We start from the raw sequence: 16,913 nt of genomic DNA on the forward strand, positions 1-16,913 counted from the left end.
CTAATGAAACTGACATGCTTGTAGCACAAGATCCAAAATTCCAATATTATTAAATTAGCGATAGGTTATCCTGTTACTGGTTCGGCTTGTGGTGCAGAGATGATAATACATCATTCTCTTCTTCTGAATTTGCCAGTTTCGTGCAATTTAGGGTTTCCCCTCATCTGTGTAGTGTAGCCAAGCTCTAACACCCCCCTTGAGTTAAGATAAACCATCTGCTTTCCCTGGAATTTGAGACCTGCTGGCAGTCATTAGAGTGCACCAGGTTAGAACATGATGAAGTGGGAATTCATGAAGAATTTGAGTCTGAAAGGGGATCAGCTGTTGATGGTCAAGCTGGCAAGTGTAATGGACTGTGATGGCTCCAGTAAGAACCCCGTGTTGTACATTGCAGCTGTTGAAAGGGTGTTTTAATTGAAGGGTATCAGTGGTTCTCTTCAGCTATTCCCAGTATTATTGGTGCTTGACAGGTTACAGTCTGTGGGCTGCAGTGTTGACATTTCCTGTACGACAGAGTTGTTGCGGAGTGGTAAAATTGCTTTTAGTTTTAAAAGTGTATATACTTGTGTTCTTTCGCTGTAGTAAAGATTGTAATAAAAGACTATATTGAAATTAGGACTCTCTTTAAGTGCTTTAAAACATACGAAAGTATTTGGAATTTGGACAATAAATTGCTTGGATACATGCAAGAGCCAGCAGTGTTCTTTCTGTGTTAGTCGGTAAGTTTAATTTGGCATTATATTTCTGTAAGGCTTAAATTCAGACACCATGGCTGGCATATTGCACCAACTGAGGAGATGAGCACCAGAAAATGCCAAATAGATCAATGCAGTTGACTGATTCTACTTTCCTGGTGCACGTCTCTATTCTGCCCCCATTTTTTTTTATGTGTGTGTCGGACCCTAATTAATTTGAATTCTCTCCGTTTCTTGGATATAGTATCAACATCAAAGAAAGAGATAGCAAGTTGGAATGTGACAGCATTTTAATTTTTTTTCCTACCTTTTTTTCCCCCTTCTGCACTTAGCTCAACGAAACAGCAAAGCAGCTAATTGAGACAGACAAGACATGTTTGGCTGCGGCATCTGCTTGCGAGGTCCCTTTGCCCTCTGACACCAGCATGATAGTCAGTAAGGCCCAGTGTTCTACACTAACGAGCACAGGAGCGGTCAGTGCCATTCAGCGGCGCATCGATGGCAAGAAGAGTGCCAAGAAGCGCCACTCCTTCACTGCTCTAAGCATGACGCACAAGTCCTCTCAAGCCGTGAATAACAGGCACTCCATGGAAATCAGCGCGCCAGTGCTGATCAGTTCTAGTGACCCCCGTGCTGTTGCCAGAATCGGAGAATTGACGCATCTTTCATCCAGTGCGCTTGTCCAGGTAAACATAGAGAAACTAATGGTAGCTTTGAGCTCTCCTCTATAGCTCAGATTCAGACCCTGTGTGGCGATCATTGATGGCATGTGGAGGGTAATTTTATAAGCGGACACCTAGTTTAAGAAGCAGGGGCGGACTGACAGTGATCTGGGCCCCCAGGCAGTAAAGGTCATTGGGCCCCCCGATGCCGCCCCTGCCCCCCAATGCTGCCCCTGCCCCCCGATGCTGCCCATGCCTTCGATGCCAACCCTGCCCCTACAGTCAGCCAACCCCTGCTGCTGCCCAGCCACCTCTGCCTTTGTTTTCAGCACCCCCCTGCACAATACATCCTCCTCAGGCCTACCTTGAGGGACTCTGGTGGTCTAGTTGCTTCTTCAGGGGCGGGAAAGAACCCCATTCTTTCCTGCCCGCTGCCACTGCTCTATCCTGCGCCGCCGCTTCTTCTTAACGGTTGCCAAGACTTCCTGAGGTAGTCTCACAGGTCTCGGCAGTCTCAGCAGCCATTTTAAAGATGCGGCAGCATAGGAAAGAGTAGCAGCAGTGGGCAGGAAAGAGTGAGGTTCTTTCCTGCCCCCAAAGAGGCTTCTAGACCACCAGGGCCCTTCGAGGTGGGCCCTGGGATGACCCACCGAGGCTTATGGGGGCTGTAGTGTGCGGGGGTGGGGGGAGAGCGCCACTGGGCCCCTCAGAGTCTCTAGGCCCTTGGGCATTGCCTGGTTGCCCGTATGGTCAGTCTGCCCTTGCTAAGAAGGCAAGTAGGCATCTACTTAGGCACTATTATATGAAGACACATAAACACCTATGGGTCTTCATAAAATACTGGCGTAAGCAGCAGAAATCACATCTACATTGCAGGATGGACATTTATATCTGCTCTCGAGTGGATGTCAATTTCCACACCTGCATTCCACCTAAAGTCCGCCCTTGTATAGCCCATATACTTTTACGCAGGTCATAATTTTACAAGAAATCGTTTCTATGCACAGAAACGACTTTATAAAATTACCCCCCAAATTTCTCTGCAGTTGCTTGTACAATAGTGCTGTGGTTTTCAAACCAGTCCCGGGGACTCAACAAGCCAGATGGGTTTTCAGGATGTCTATAATGAATGTGTATGAAATACAGGGCATACCAATTTCATGCATATTCACTGTGGATATCCTAAAATCTGATTGGTTGGCTGCAAACCAAGAATTAAGTTGAGAGCAACTATAGTAGTATCTATGACCTTCTAGTAGTAGTAGTTGTGGTAGAATATTCCTAGTATATAGTACCTATTTTATATATCTACACACATACAGGATATAGTAGAAGTGCATGTATATACAGTGGTGGAAATAAGTATTTGATCCCTTGCTGATTTTGTAAGTTTGCCCACTGACAAAGACATGAGCAGCCCATAATTGAAGGGTAGGTTATTGGTAACAGTGAGAGATAGCACATCACAAATTAAATCCGGAAAATCACATTGTGGAAAGTATATGAATTTATTTGCATTCTGCAGAGGGAAATAAGTATTTAATCCCTCTGGCAAACAAGACCTAATACTTGGTGGCAAAACCCTTGTTGGCAAGCACAGCGGTCAGACGTCTTCTGTAGTTGATGATGAGGTTTGCACACATGTCAGGAGGAATTTTGGTCCACTCCTCTTTGCAGATCATCTCTAAATCATTAAGAGTTCTGGGCTGTCGCTTGGCAACTCGCAGCTTCAGCTCCCTCCATAAGTTTTCAATGGGATTAAGGTCTGGTGACTGGCTAGGCCACTCCATGACCCTAATGTGCTTCTTCCTGAGCCACTCCTTTGTTGCCTTGGCTGTATGTTTTGGGTCATTGTCGTGCTGGAAGACCCAGCCACGACCCATTTTTAAGGCCCTGGCGGAGGGAAGGAGGTTGTCACTCAGAATTGTACGGTACATGGCCCCATCCATTCTCCCATTGATGCGGTGAAGTAGTCCTGTGCCCTTAGCAGAGAAACACCCCCAAAACATAACATTTCCACCTCCATGCTTGACAGTGGGGACGGTGTTCTTTGGGTCATAGGCAGCATTTCTCTTCCTCCAAACACGGCGAGTTGAGTTCATGCCAAAGAGCTCAATTTTTGTCTCATCTGACCACAGCACCTTCTCCCAATCACTCTCGGCATCATCCAGGTGTTCACTGGCAAACTTCAGACGGGCCGTCACATGTGCCTTCCGGAGCAGGGGGACCTTGCGGGCACTGCAGGATTGCAATCCATTATGTCGTAATGTGTTACCAATGGTTTTCGTGGTGACAGTGGTCCCAGCTGCCTTGAGATCATTGACAAGTTCCCCCCTTGTAGTTGTAGGCTGATTTCTAACCTTCCTCATGATCAAGGATACCCCACGAGGTGAGATTTTGCGTGGAGCCCCAGATCTTTGTCGATTGACAGTCATTTTGTACTTCTTCCATTTTCTTACTATGGCACCAACAGTGTCTCCTTCTCGCCCAGCGTCTTACTGATGGTTTTGTAGCCCATTCCAGCCTTGTGCAGGTGTATGATCTTGTCCCTGACATCCTTAGACAGCTCCTTGCTCTTGGCCATTTTGTAGAGGTTAGAGTCTGACTGATTCACTGAGTCTGTGGACAGGTGTCTTTCATACAGGTGACCATTGCCGACAGCTGTCTGTCATGCAGGTAACGAGTTGATTTGGAGCATCTACCTGGTCTGTAGGGGCCAGATCTCTTACTGGTTGGTGGGGGATCAAATACTTATTTCCCTCTGCAGAATGCAAATAAATTCATATACTTTCCACAATGTGATTTTCCGGATTTAATTTGTGATGTGCTATCTCTCACTGTTACCAATAACCTACCCTTCAATTATGGGCTGCTCATGTCTTTGTCAGTGGGCAAACTTACAAAATCAGCAAGGGATCAAATACTTATTTCCACCACTGTATATGTCTGTCTATATAGATACATACATATATACACGGTGTCCTGAAAAGACGAGACTCCCAACATTTTTCCTAATAACCTAAAAACGTCCTAGTGCAGCAGAAACTTCTGTCTGAAATTCGAGATATTTCTGAGTACTTTATTTTTCAACAGAATGGAGCTCCAGCGCATCGAGCTCACTAAACAGTTGAGCTCTTAATTAATGAAACCCAGAATTCATTGAGCCAACAGCTCAGTGGCATGGAAGACTTTGCGAATGAACATAAATTATGAATTAACTAAGAAAAACCCCCATTGTACTAATGTATTTTCAAAGGTCATACTAAATGTTTAAACAGTTGCAAAGTATTTTGAAACTATTTAAGGGGTCCCATTTTTTCCGGACACCATGTACATGTAAAGGGCAATTCTATAACTTGGCATAGGAACATAAGAGTAGCCATACTGGATCAGACAAGTGGTCCATCTAACCCAGTATCCTGTTTTCCAAATAGTAGCCAAGCCAGGTCACAAGTACCTGGCAGAAACCCAAATGGTGGCAACACTCCATACTACAAATCCCAGGGCAAGCAGTTGCTTCCCATGTCTGTCTCAATAGTAGACTATGGACTTTTCCTTCAGGAATTTGTCCAAACCTTTTTTAAACCCAGATACGCTAACCGCTGTTACCACATCCTCTGGCAAAGAGTTCCAGAGCTTAACTATTCATTGAGTGAAAAAATATTTCCTGCTATTTGTATTTCCATGTAACTTCGACTGTCCCCTAGTCTTTGTGTATCTTCACTGACATGCAACTTACGTGCATCAGAAGCCCCAAAATTGACAGTTACATGCATAAGAGCACTAGGCACTATTTCATAAGGTCACGCCTATGTGCTCTAGCATGTAACTATAAGGGAGGGGTATATGAGGATGGGCTATAAGTGTATCTCCAACTTAGGTGCCTAACTTATAGAATACTATAAGATACACACTTTGGACTAAATCTATATATTATGCCTAAAAATTCAGCACCAAATAAAATTCGCCTAAGTGAATTCTACAAAGTATGCCTCAATTTAGGCGTACTTTATAGAATAAGCCTAAATTTCCATGCAGTTTATAGAATACACCAAGTGCCTGTCTGCGTGACTCAGTTTAGTCGCTTTCAGTTACGCCAAGATGTAAATGCCGATGCCTAAATTAGGTGCAGACCATATGTATTCTATAAAAATGCACATAGATTTTAGAAACACCCATTCCACGCTCCCATTCCACGCTCCCTTTTAAACTATGCGACTTAGAATTTACGCACAGCATGTTATAGAATACTCTTAGACAGTTAATCATATGAATTCTAATTAATGCCAGTTAGTGTCAATAATTGCTTGTTAATTGGCAAATTAGCGCTGATTGACTTGTTAACCAATTAGTTTATGCATATTGTTATAGAATACACTTTGATTTCCGCGCAGAAATCTCAGCACAATATATAGACTCCGGGAGTTTGCATGATGCACTTAGATGCACCCATTTTTGCCTACCATTGACCAGGCATAAATGACTGTGCCCAATTAGAGTTTATGTTAGTATTGTATTACAGCATCTTGGCACTCGGATGCCATTGTAGAGTTGACAGTGCGTGGTATCAATGCATCTCAATGGAGGTGCCAAGTTATAGATTTGCCTCCATACTATCTGGCCGATATTCAGCGCTATTTAACCAGCCACAAATGGCTCCTGGCCAGTTAAGTAGCATTTAGCCAGCTAACCGCTAATATTCAGCGGGAGATAGCTGGTTATCTCCGCTGAATATTCGCAGTTAACGCATAGCGCTTTATCACGAATATTCAGGTGCTGACCGGCTAAATTTAGTGGCCAAATCAGACTCCCTAAATAGCAGTCCTATCTTTGGTCACTATAAACTTAACCGGCCAGAGCTGAACATTCACTTAGCCGGTTAAGTTTGAGCTGGCTAAAAGAAACCCCAGATATTGAATGCTGATCACCAGAAATGGCCTGGCATTGAATATCTGGGGTCTGTGCTGATCGTGGCACTTATGTAGGCTGCCTACCATAGTCTGAATATCGGGCTATATATTCATATTCTCTCTCTCTCTCTCTCTCTCTCTCTCTCTCTCTCTATATATATATATATATATATATGTATATATATATGTGTGTCTGTGTGCATGTGTCTGTATCTATCTGTCTATACACACACACACACACACATATCTATCTATCTATCTATCTATCTATCTATCTATCTATATGTGTGTATATATGTATATATATATCTAATATAATAATTTGCACCTCCAACTTTCTGAAGCTGACTCCGTGGCAGTGTGGCAGTGAAGCCATGTAGTGTTCGTAGGGTTCGTAATCGACCCGCCCTCGAGGGAACTCTGTATAGTTGCCAGGGAAACAAACGCGACGTCAGAAGGAGAAGGGACCAACCACAGGCAATCGCAATCGCTGTCAGTGCCCCGCTCTCCGAGGGCAGGGAAGGCTGCATGGTAACACGATGTCAGAAGGAGAGGGGACCAACCACAGGCAATCGCTCTCACTGCCCCGCCCTCGGAGGGAAGGGAAGGCTACATAGTAGCCACGACCAGAGAACAGAGGACCACGGTGGCAGGAAGCACACAAACCGCCTGACAGGACTCTCACTTTCAAGAAAGTTGAACTCTGAGGTACGGACAGTGCACTACAAATGCTGGCCTCTACCACGACCAAATGCCTTGGATTTGGCCGGGTTTGAGATGGCCGGCATCGGTTTCCATTATCGGCGAAAACCGATGCCGACCATCTCAAACCTGGCCATCTCTGACATTTGGCCGGCCATCTTTTTCGATAATACGGTTCGGGACCGCTCATTGCGGCACCAGCCATATAGATGGCCGCCCATATAGATGGCCGGCGCTGTTCGATTATGCCCCTCCATATGTATCTCTCTCTTCCACTCTCTGAAAATGAACTCCAAGGTACAGACATCAAAGGAGGAGGCAAGTGGAGAGCCCTTAAAAACATTAATGGCAGAAGGTCATTACCTTGCTAGCGCCCATTTCATTTCAATGAGAAACGGGCTTTTTTTACTAGTATATATATATATATATATATATATATATATATACAGTATACTGTAGCACAATTAATAGAAAGCCAGTTTCTTCTTAGTCATGTATATAGCTTAATGTAAGCGAAAAATAATGTGAAGGCAAATAATGGACAATTAGCAAACCCAAAATGTTTTTTTTGCCTATACAGACTGGGAAAGAGGGCACTGCTCAAATGAAATAAATCTTAATGAACCACAACTGCCCAAAGTTGTACTCAGGCGCATAGGCTTCACTGACTTTTCCAGAACTTTAATTAGGCTTTTTATAAGTTATATCATCCTGTAGTTGCCTCTGTTCTTCAATAAGATACTTCTTTACCTCCCATAAGATGACCACACCTCCTTTATCTGCATGAACAATTAATGTTTCACTCTGATTTTGCAGAGATATCAGCGCCTCCCGCTGAGCTTTAGATAGATTTGATGTTTTAAATTCAAGTGCATGGAATTTTTCCGCCTCTTCTAGGTCATGTAGAATGCATTTTTGAAAAGCTAAAATTGAAGTATCCAAATATTCAAGGGGCATCCAATTAGATCTGGGTTTAACTATAGAAGAAACAGAAGAGGGTTGATGAAAAAGAATCTTTTCAGATGTAACTTTCTGAAAAATTTAAATAATGATACTCGCGTGGAGAATGGGTCATATCTAACCGAAGACACATAACCTAAGCCAAAATTCAAAACCTGTTCTTGAGCCCCCGTTAGTACATGTGTTGAGATATTAATCATTACTGATGTTGAACTGTTTGTGCACGCGTTTGATAATATCTCCCTGAGATCTGGGGATCTCCACGATGATCTTGTGGTTGAAATCTCACTTGTTGGGGTCGACATCCCCGATTGTAGGGCCGGCGAATCTCTAAAAAAGGCTGTGCTCTTCCCAAATTTGGCTGTGCACTTCGTCTCTGGTCATCTCCACTAGAGTCACTATCAGACATCACACCACTAAATACCGTATTAGGTGTAGTTTTCGGAAGTGTTTCCTTATTCATCCAATAATATACTTGATTGTTTGCATAGTCTCTTTTGTCTCTCTTAAACTTTTTAATTTTAAATTGACGAATGGATTCACGGGCCAGTTTCAATTTGTTCGATAATTCCAACTGGAGTCTGGAGTATTCATTCGAAGGAGTATTTTGTTGTACTTGTTCTAAAATAGCCATCACCTTTATTTTTAAATCCTGTTCCACCGATGCTGTTGTTTCCACAATAATTTCAGAATCGCAAACTTTGAAATCTAGAGTTGCAACTTTGGAGTCTGAGACTGGAACAATTGAAACTATGTTACAAGCTTGGGAAGTTAAAGGTGAAAATTGAAAATGGAGAGCTTAGAAAATGCAGTTAGATGCCAAAACTTGAGTGATTAATTTTCATAAAGTATGTTCAATATCAGCTGCTGTTATGTTTAAGAAATATTTGAAGTATTAAAGGTTCCAGAATCCTCCTATCCCCCAATCTCAAAGATTTATTACCTCCCTTCTTGTAAAAGGAAGCGTTCTCCTAACCAGCAAGGTTTATCTGTTGATAGTTTGGATTTAACAAATTTCCTTTAGTGGCCAAATACTGAGGTTCTGGTCCCGGCCACCTTACTGGTTCAATTGACATTAGACTCCAATAGAGATTGGCTCATGAAGCTGTTCTTTAAATATAAGGATGCCTAGGGTCATTTACAGGCTGCATTTATTTTATTTTATTTATTGCATTTGTATCCCACATTTTCCCACCTATTTGCAGGCTCATTTAGTTTCCTGTGTTGTCTTTTTGTTTAATTTTATCCATCTAATTATTTTTCGTTCCCCCCCCTCCCCCAAACACACAGATACACTGTTGTGGTCTAAAATGCTATCCACATTTATTGTTCTTTATAGTTTATAATTCAGTTTCTATATTGATATTGTTGTTGATATAAGATTTGTATTACTATTTCTGCGTGGTTTAGCTTATTTTTATTATGATGTATTGTCATAATATAGTTGAATAAAGAAAGAGTTTAAAAAATCCACTAGCATGGGACATGCTCAGGCATCTCGCAGTAGTTTTCGGATCAGCACGTGCTTCCCACACACTAAAATATACTTTTTATTTTTTAGCTTTGAGGGTAGAGAGTAGGCATTTTCTGCGCTAATCGGTAAGCACAGCTATATTGTCACACATAAACAGATTAGTGTATGGTTAGTGCAGGAGCCCTTTTCACCTAGAAATAGGTGTTGGTAAGTGCTCCCATGCTATTGGGACATTAGCCTGTGGCCATTTGTAGAGGAAATGAAAAATACAGCCATTTCACAGCCGCACTAAAAGTGGCCTCAGTGCATGGGAAAGTCCCACACTAGTGATAGCAAAGGCCACTTTTTTAGCACAGCTAAGTAAAAGGGCTCCAAAAATGAGAAAAATTATTAAACCCAACCAGTTACAAGTCAGGAGTCGAAAGCAGCATCAAACAGGTAGGCCTTTAGCCCGGATTTGAAGGCAGCCAGGGATGGAGCTAGACGTAATGGCTCAGGAAGCCTATTCCAGGCATAAGGTGTGGCGAGATAGAAGGAGCGGAGTCTGGAGTTAGCGATGGAGGAGAAGGGTGCAATTAGGAGAGATTTGCCTAGTGAACGGAGTTCTAGGGAAGGAGTGTAGAGAGAGATGAGGGTGGAGAGGTAGTGAGGGGCTGCAGAGTGAATGCACTTATAGGTCAACAAGAGGAGCTTGAATTGTATTCGGAAATGGATAGGGAGCCAGTGAAGTGATTTCAGGAGAGGGCTGATATGGGCATAACGACTTTGGCGAAATATTAGTCGTGTGGCAGAGTTTTGAAGAGGAGAGAGATGGCTGAGTGGAAGACCTGAGAGAAGCAAGTTGCAGTAGTCTAAGCGAGAGGTGATGAGAGTTTGGATGAGGGTTCTGATAGCGTGTTCAGAAAGGAAAGGGTGAATTGTAGCGATGTTATAAAGGAAGAAATGACAGGTTTTAGAAATCTGTTGAATATGGGCAGAGAAGGAGAGGGAGGAGTCGAAGATGACCCCAAGGTTGTGAGCAGATGAGACAGGAAGAATGAGCGTGTTGTCGACAGAATAGAGAATGGGGGAAGGGGAGAGGTTGGTTTAGGAGGGAAGATAAGGAGTTCAGTTTTGCACATATTGAGTTTCAGGTGGCGGTGAAACATCCAGGTAGCAATGTCAGAGAGGCAGGCAGATACCTTGGACTGGATTTCTGCCAAGATTACTGGTGTGGAGAGGTAGATCTGGGAGTCATCGGCGTAAAGGTGATACTGAAAGCCATGTGATGAGATCAAAGCACCAAGGGAGGAAGTATAGATGGAGAAAAGGAGAGGTCCTAGAACAGATCCTTAAGGTACACCCACTGACAGCGGGGTAGAGCAAGAGGAGGAACCACCAGAGTATACACTAAAAGTACGCTGTGAGAGATAAGAAGAGAACCAGGAGAGAGCAGAATTCCGAAATCCAAGTGAGGACAGCGTGTCAAGGAGTAGGCTGTGATCAACAGTATCAAAGGCAGCAGAAAGATCGAGAAGGAGGAGGATAGAATAGAGCCCTTTGGATTTAGCCAGGAATAGATCATTGGAGACTTTAGTAAGTGCTGTTTCAGTTGAATGAAGGGGACGAAAGCCAGATTGGAGTGGATCACGAATAGGTTGAGAAGAAAGAAAGTCGAGGCAGCGATGGTGGACAGCACGTTCTAGTAACTTGGATAAGAAAGGAAGGAGGGAGATGGGGCGATAGTTGGAAGGAGAGGTAGGATCCAGAGAAGGTTTTTTGAGGAGTGGGGTGACTCTCTAAAAAGCTAATTAGTTCTAATTGGTGCTAATGAGCACTAATTTGTACTTATATGCGAAACTGCCCTTAGTTGATGTTCTATAAATTGAACATGCAAAATCCATAGCGCATGACTGGAAATGAGGCATGGATCTGGGAGGGGCATGGGTGGTCAGGGGCGTGCCTAGCACTTCTGTGCACACATTATAAGGAGTGGAGGAGTGGCCTAGTGGTTAGAGCATCGGTCTTGCACTCCAGAGGTGGCCAGTTCAAATCCCGCTGCTGCTCCTTGTGATCTTGGGCAAGTCACTTAACCCTCCATTGCCTCAGGTACAAACTTAGATTGTGACCCTCCTGGGACAGGGAAATATCCAGTGTACCTGAATGTAACTCACCTTGAACTACTACTGCAAAAGGTGTGAGCAAAATCTAAATAAATAAATAAGGATACTATCAGTTACATGTCATTGAGCTAGCGTAAGTGCCCATGCCTAAAGTTAGTCATGTAACTGTGGACTTATACTAGTATTCTATGATAGCAATTATGCACCTAATATGTAGAATTTGCACATAGCACTCATCATCCCAGCACCTAACTTTAGGTGACCTGTAGAGAATTACCCCCCAAATGTAAGCACCCATTTATGGTCTAAATTTATAAAGAACTTAGGACTAAATTCTATAAATGTCGCCCAAATTTGGGCACCAAAAAAAATGAGCGCTACGTCTATTCTGTAAATGGTGCTCAAAGTTTGGTGCTTTTTTTTGTGGCATTCCTCTCCGCATCAGGTACTTTTCCTCTGGTTGTGAGAGTGGATTTTTATTATACGGAGATATTATCCTTTGTGCAACAACCTGTGCCAGTGGTTCCCAAACTTTTCCAGTTTGCGGCAACCCCCCCCCCCCCCCCCCCCTCAGCCACACAGGTCTCCATCTTTTTCTCTGCACAAATTTAACAGTGCTAAGGCGTCCCTATAACCAGCCCCTCCAAGTAACATATATAACATAGTAGATGACGGCAGATAAAGACCTGTATGATCCATCCAGTCTGCCCAACAAGATAAACTCATTGTATGTGCTACTTTATATGTATAACTGACCTTGGTTTGTCCTTGCCATTTTCAGGGCACAGACCATAGAAGTCTGTCCTGACACACTGATTACGATTTATAACAAATTACTACTCTACCCGAAAAGTTATTCCGTTATTATACTTCCTCTTTATCTGTATGCTGCACAAGCCAGCATGTTTAAAAATATAAGTGAGATTATGTAAAAAATGTTACCAGCAATAAAGAATGGCAGCTTGGATGCAACAGCTCATAGGTTTGCTTGCTTTGTTTTGAATGGGAAGGGAAACAGAGACTAACCTATTGGCTTCAACTTTTTGACTTCATCCCGTCTCCTGTTTTCATCCAACTTCCTTGGCAGTCAACTCTGTGAGTCCCAAAGGCCATCTGCGCCCTGTCCCCAGTGGCCGCAACAAAAAAAACAAAACAAGTGTGGAGCTGCAGCAGCCTTCAGGTATGCGCTGTCGGCTCTGCTGGTCCTCTGCCCCCGCTGACGTCAACTTCCAGTTCCGGGGGCAGAGGACCGGCAGAACTGACAGCACATGCTTGAAGGCTGCTGCAGCCCTGCGCTTGCTTTTTTGTTTTGTTTGGTTTTTCTGCCACTGCCGCCTGCAGTAGCAGGAGAGAGGTCGGGATTTTCCGCGGTACCCTAGAGAGTTCGCTGCGGTGCACCAGGGTGCCACGCCACACAGTTTGGGAAATGCTGACCTATGCAATGAGTGTTGCTTGCTTGAATTGACTCCTGAGGCAGGCATTAGTTATTCCAAAACACGGCCCATGTCGGGTCATTAATAAAGTACACTTATTCCATTCTTGAGAGCTCTTTGTGCTTTTTTCTGGACGGCTTTTGCTGTGTACTCTGACCCTCTCCTTTGTACGTGGCTCAAGGTTGAGCACCATTTATACAATAGCGTTTAGCATTGGGATCCATGGCCAATTTTAGGCACAAGGATTTACACCCATTGAAACCTGGTATAAATCCTCACGCTTAGATTAGGCACAGATCTGCCTTATTCTGTAACACTGTGTGCAATTTTTAGGAATGCTCCTGACCCGCCCGTGCCCCTTCCATAGCCATGCCCCCTTTTCGTTTCCGCTCGTAAAATTTATGCGCGCATCTTGATAGAATACTGACTACAAAGATGCACGCATAAATTCAAATTGTTGCCAATTAGCACCAGTAATTGATTGTTAGCGCCCAAGCCTTGCCAATTAACTGCACATTTATCAATTAAGTTGCGCGCGCAGTTATGGACTTTCCTGATGCACTGCCAAATTTTAGCTCACAGTTTTGTGTGCCATATATAGAATCCAGGGGATAGGCACCTACATATCTTTATAAAATAAAATGGGTAAATCAGCAGATAAGACACCTCTGGGTCCTTTTACTAAACGGCAGTAAGCACTAATGCTTACTTACCACTAGTGGCGTAGCCATGGGCGCCTGGGCCCCCATAGATTTGGCCCTGGACCCCCCTGCCGACGGCCCTCTCGACCCCCTTCCTGCCGCCAACCCGCCCCCGCCATCACCTACCTTTGCTGGCGGGGGACCCCTAACCCCCACCAGCCGAGGTCCTCGTCTTCTGGCACAAGGCTTCGTTATGTTTCTGTGAGTCTGACGTCCTGCACGTACAACATGCACGACGTCAGACTCACAGAAACAGAATGAAGCCTTGCAGATCAGCCAGCGGCTGCGTTGCTGGCTGATCTGCAAGGCTTCGTTCTGTTTCTGTGAGTCTGACGTTCTGCATGTACAACGTGCAGGACGTCAGACTCACAGTAACAGAACAAAGCCTTGCGCCGGAAGAAGAGGGCCTTGGCTGGCGGGGGTTGGGGTCCCCCGCCAGCAAAGGCAGGTGACAGCGGTGGAGGGGAGGGTTGGAGGCGGGAGGGGGGTCGAGAGGGTCATCGACAGGGGGGGGTCAAAGTTGGTGGTGGTGGCGGGGGGGGGGGGGCTAAAATGTGCCCCCTCACCTCGGGCTCTGGACCCCCCTCCTGCTGAAGTCTGGCTACGCCCCTGCCTACCACGTGGGAAAATGCACTACTGCGGGGTGCGCTCAGGTGTCCCACAGTAATGCAGACATCTTTGCACACTTCCCAGGTGCTAAAAAAATACGTTTTGTTTTTTAACACTGGGGGTGTGCTCGGGGGCGTGGAGAGTAGGCATGCCCAGCGCTAGTCGGTTAGTACTCCAGTATTGCTGCTCGCCTACCAGTTAGCGCACGGTTAGCATAGAAGCCCTTTTCTGCCTACTCAATAGGTGTCGATATGGGCTAATAGGGAAATTATTTATTTATTTATTTATTTATTTATTGGGATTTATTCACCGCCTTTATGAAGAGATTCACCCCAAATTAGCATGCGACACTTAATTGAGGGAATGAAAACTCGGCCATGTTACAGCTGTGCTTAAGGTGGGCTCAGCATGCTGGGAAACCCACGTACTACTCAGAGTGCAGGATACCTTTTAGCACAACTTAGTAAAAGGGTCCCCTAGATTGAAGCCATGGACATATTTGGCTGGTCAGGAGCAGGGTATAGCTATTAGCACCTAATATACACATGTACATGCTTATTGGTAAAATACACACATAAGTCACAATTCTTGTCTGCACTCCACCCAAGCTCTGCCCTGAATATGCCTAGACCAGGGTTGCAAAAAAGATGAGTCTTTTATTTATAAAAGCCATTTTATGGCCTTTCTGTGCAAATAATCCTTTAAAAAATTACCTCCCTTATGTGTCTGCACAGTTTTAAAATTACCCCCTCAATATTAACTTGCAAAGGTCCAGTTGGCAGTGAGCATCTCTCTGAGCTCTGTAGTGTGTTTAAAATGAACCACAAAGCTCAAAGGAGAGCACTGGGTGCCTTTATAGTCTTTCTAGGGATCGTCAAGTTACAGCAGCAAACGAGAAAAGAAAGAATAAGCCAGGTCAATGGCTGGTGTAAGTTGATGCACCTAAGTGTGCAATGCAGCTGTACATGTGACACGAGAGCTGTGGAGTCAGAATCAAAGTTGTAAACAATTTTGGGTGGAGTTGGAATCGGTAAAAATCCACCGACTCTGACTCCAACTTCAAAATAAAAACTTACATTATAATTTATGGTAAATGTAGCATTTTATACTTATATCTTTGTGCTGGATCTAAAGTTATATTTACTAGTACTTTAGAGCCAGAACAAAACATTTAAAGCCTAATATTAGTAGGAGTCGGAGCTGGAGTCAGAGTTGGACAGTAGAAAAATAGAGGCGTCAGAATTGAAGGTCTAGTGTATCGACTCCACAGCCCTAGTTGGCATGCCCATGACATGCCCTCTTCACCCATTGGTATGGCCCACTTGCAGTTACACGCTTTGCAAAATGCATGCCAAGTTTATAGAATAGCGCCAAGCACTTTCGCTCGTAACTACTGTTATGAGCTAAGCTGAGTAGGAATCCTCCCAACTGCATTGCTGTCAGTGGGAGGTGGTGCCTCAGTATTGTGTTTTCAGTCACTAGCAGTGATGTAGCTACACTTGAGCCTGGGTGAGCACAGGCCCACCCATTCATGCCTCAGGCCCAGCCAGTCTAGTGGCCCATGATGCCCCTAAAACACCTCAGTGGCAGCATCTCATTCCCCTCTCTCCCTCATTGCCCGGCATCTGTCACTCCCTCTCTCTCTCTCTCTCTCTCTTTCTCTCTCTCTCCCTCTCTCAGAACCCCCTACCCCCAGTCTACCTCAGAGCCGTCACCTTAGGCAATTCCTATAGGTAAACAGTACCGATCCTGCAGGCTTCCCTCCATTGCATTCCTGCCACTGAAGAAACAGGAAGTGACATTAACGAGCGCAGGACACAGTAGAGGGGAGCCTGCAGGGCCAGCGCAGCTTGCCTAAAGGAATCGCTTCCAGTGACAGCTCTGAGGTAGACTGGGGGGGGGGGGGGTTGGATAGGGATTTCAGAGAGACAGGCAGATGCTGGGCCACAGGCAGGGGGTAGGGGCAGATGCCGGACAGGTGGAGGAAAGGGAGAATCATGAACACATGTGATTAGGGGTAGAGCGGATGAAAAGGAAGAGAGGACAGATGGATGCAGGGGCAGAAGGGAAGATTTAAAATACTATATTGTATATATGTATTGCAAACTGTAGTGTGTATATGTGTGGGGGTAGGGGTGTAGGTGGGAAGAGCCCACCCAGTTTAACTCTGGGCCCACCTAAAATGGCAGGTCTGGCTATGCCCCTGATCACTAGGAACAGGCAGGTTCTCTGGAGTCCTGCAGAGCTTGCCTGTCCCACACTATTGAAAATGTGATAGTGAAACAGCACCACCCACTGTCAGGACTGTAGGTGGAGGACTCCTGCTCAGCTTAGAGGGAACAGTGCGCATAACAGCCAATTAATGGCCCTAATCATGTGCACAAGTGCTGCTATTCTGTCTTCTTCGGTGCAGTATTGATGCCTTATTTTAGATGTGGCTTATAGAACTGGCCGTAAAATATTTTAGTGCTGGTATTAATCACTTTACAGTCCCTAAAATTACATCATCCCATAAGCTTTCCTGGAAAGTATGGCTCTGGGAATTTGGGAAAGAGACAGAGCAAATGTTGTAGATAAATTAGTTGGCAGTTAAAAGAGATGAAGTCCGTTTTTTCGTTTAGATTTTTTATTCTGTTTCTATGGCAGTATTAGTGTTCAAATTTGG

At 44.5% G+C, this 16,913-nt stretch overlaps 1 protein-coding gene across 1 annotated transcript in view; it reads left to right on the plus strand.

Moving 5' to 3' along the window:
* The window catches only part of SH3RF3 (SH3 domain containing ring finger 3), a 793,875-nt gene that overhangs the window by 569,637 nt on the left and 207,325 nt on the right, over positions 1-16,913 (plus strand). The window contains exon 4 of the mRNA XM_030201480.1: positions 1,028-1,381. Within this exon, the coding sequence (XP_030057340.1) occupies positions 1,028-1,381 (354 nt within the window). The remainder of the gene's footprint in view (positions 1-1,027; positions 1,382-16,913) is intronic.

This window comes from Microcaecilia unicolor, chromosome 4 (genome assembly GCF_901765095.1).
Source record: "Microcaecilia unicolor chromosome 4, aMicUni1.1, whole genome shotgun sequence".
Lineage (NCBI taxonomy): Eukaryota > Metazoa > Chordata > Amphibia > Gymnophiona > Siphonopidae > Microcaecilia > Microcaecilia unicolor.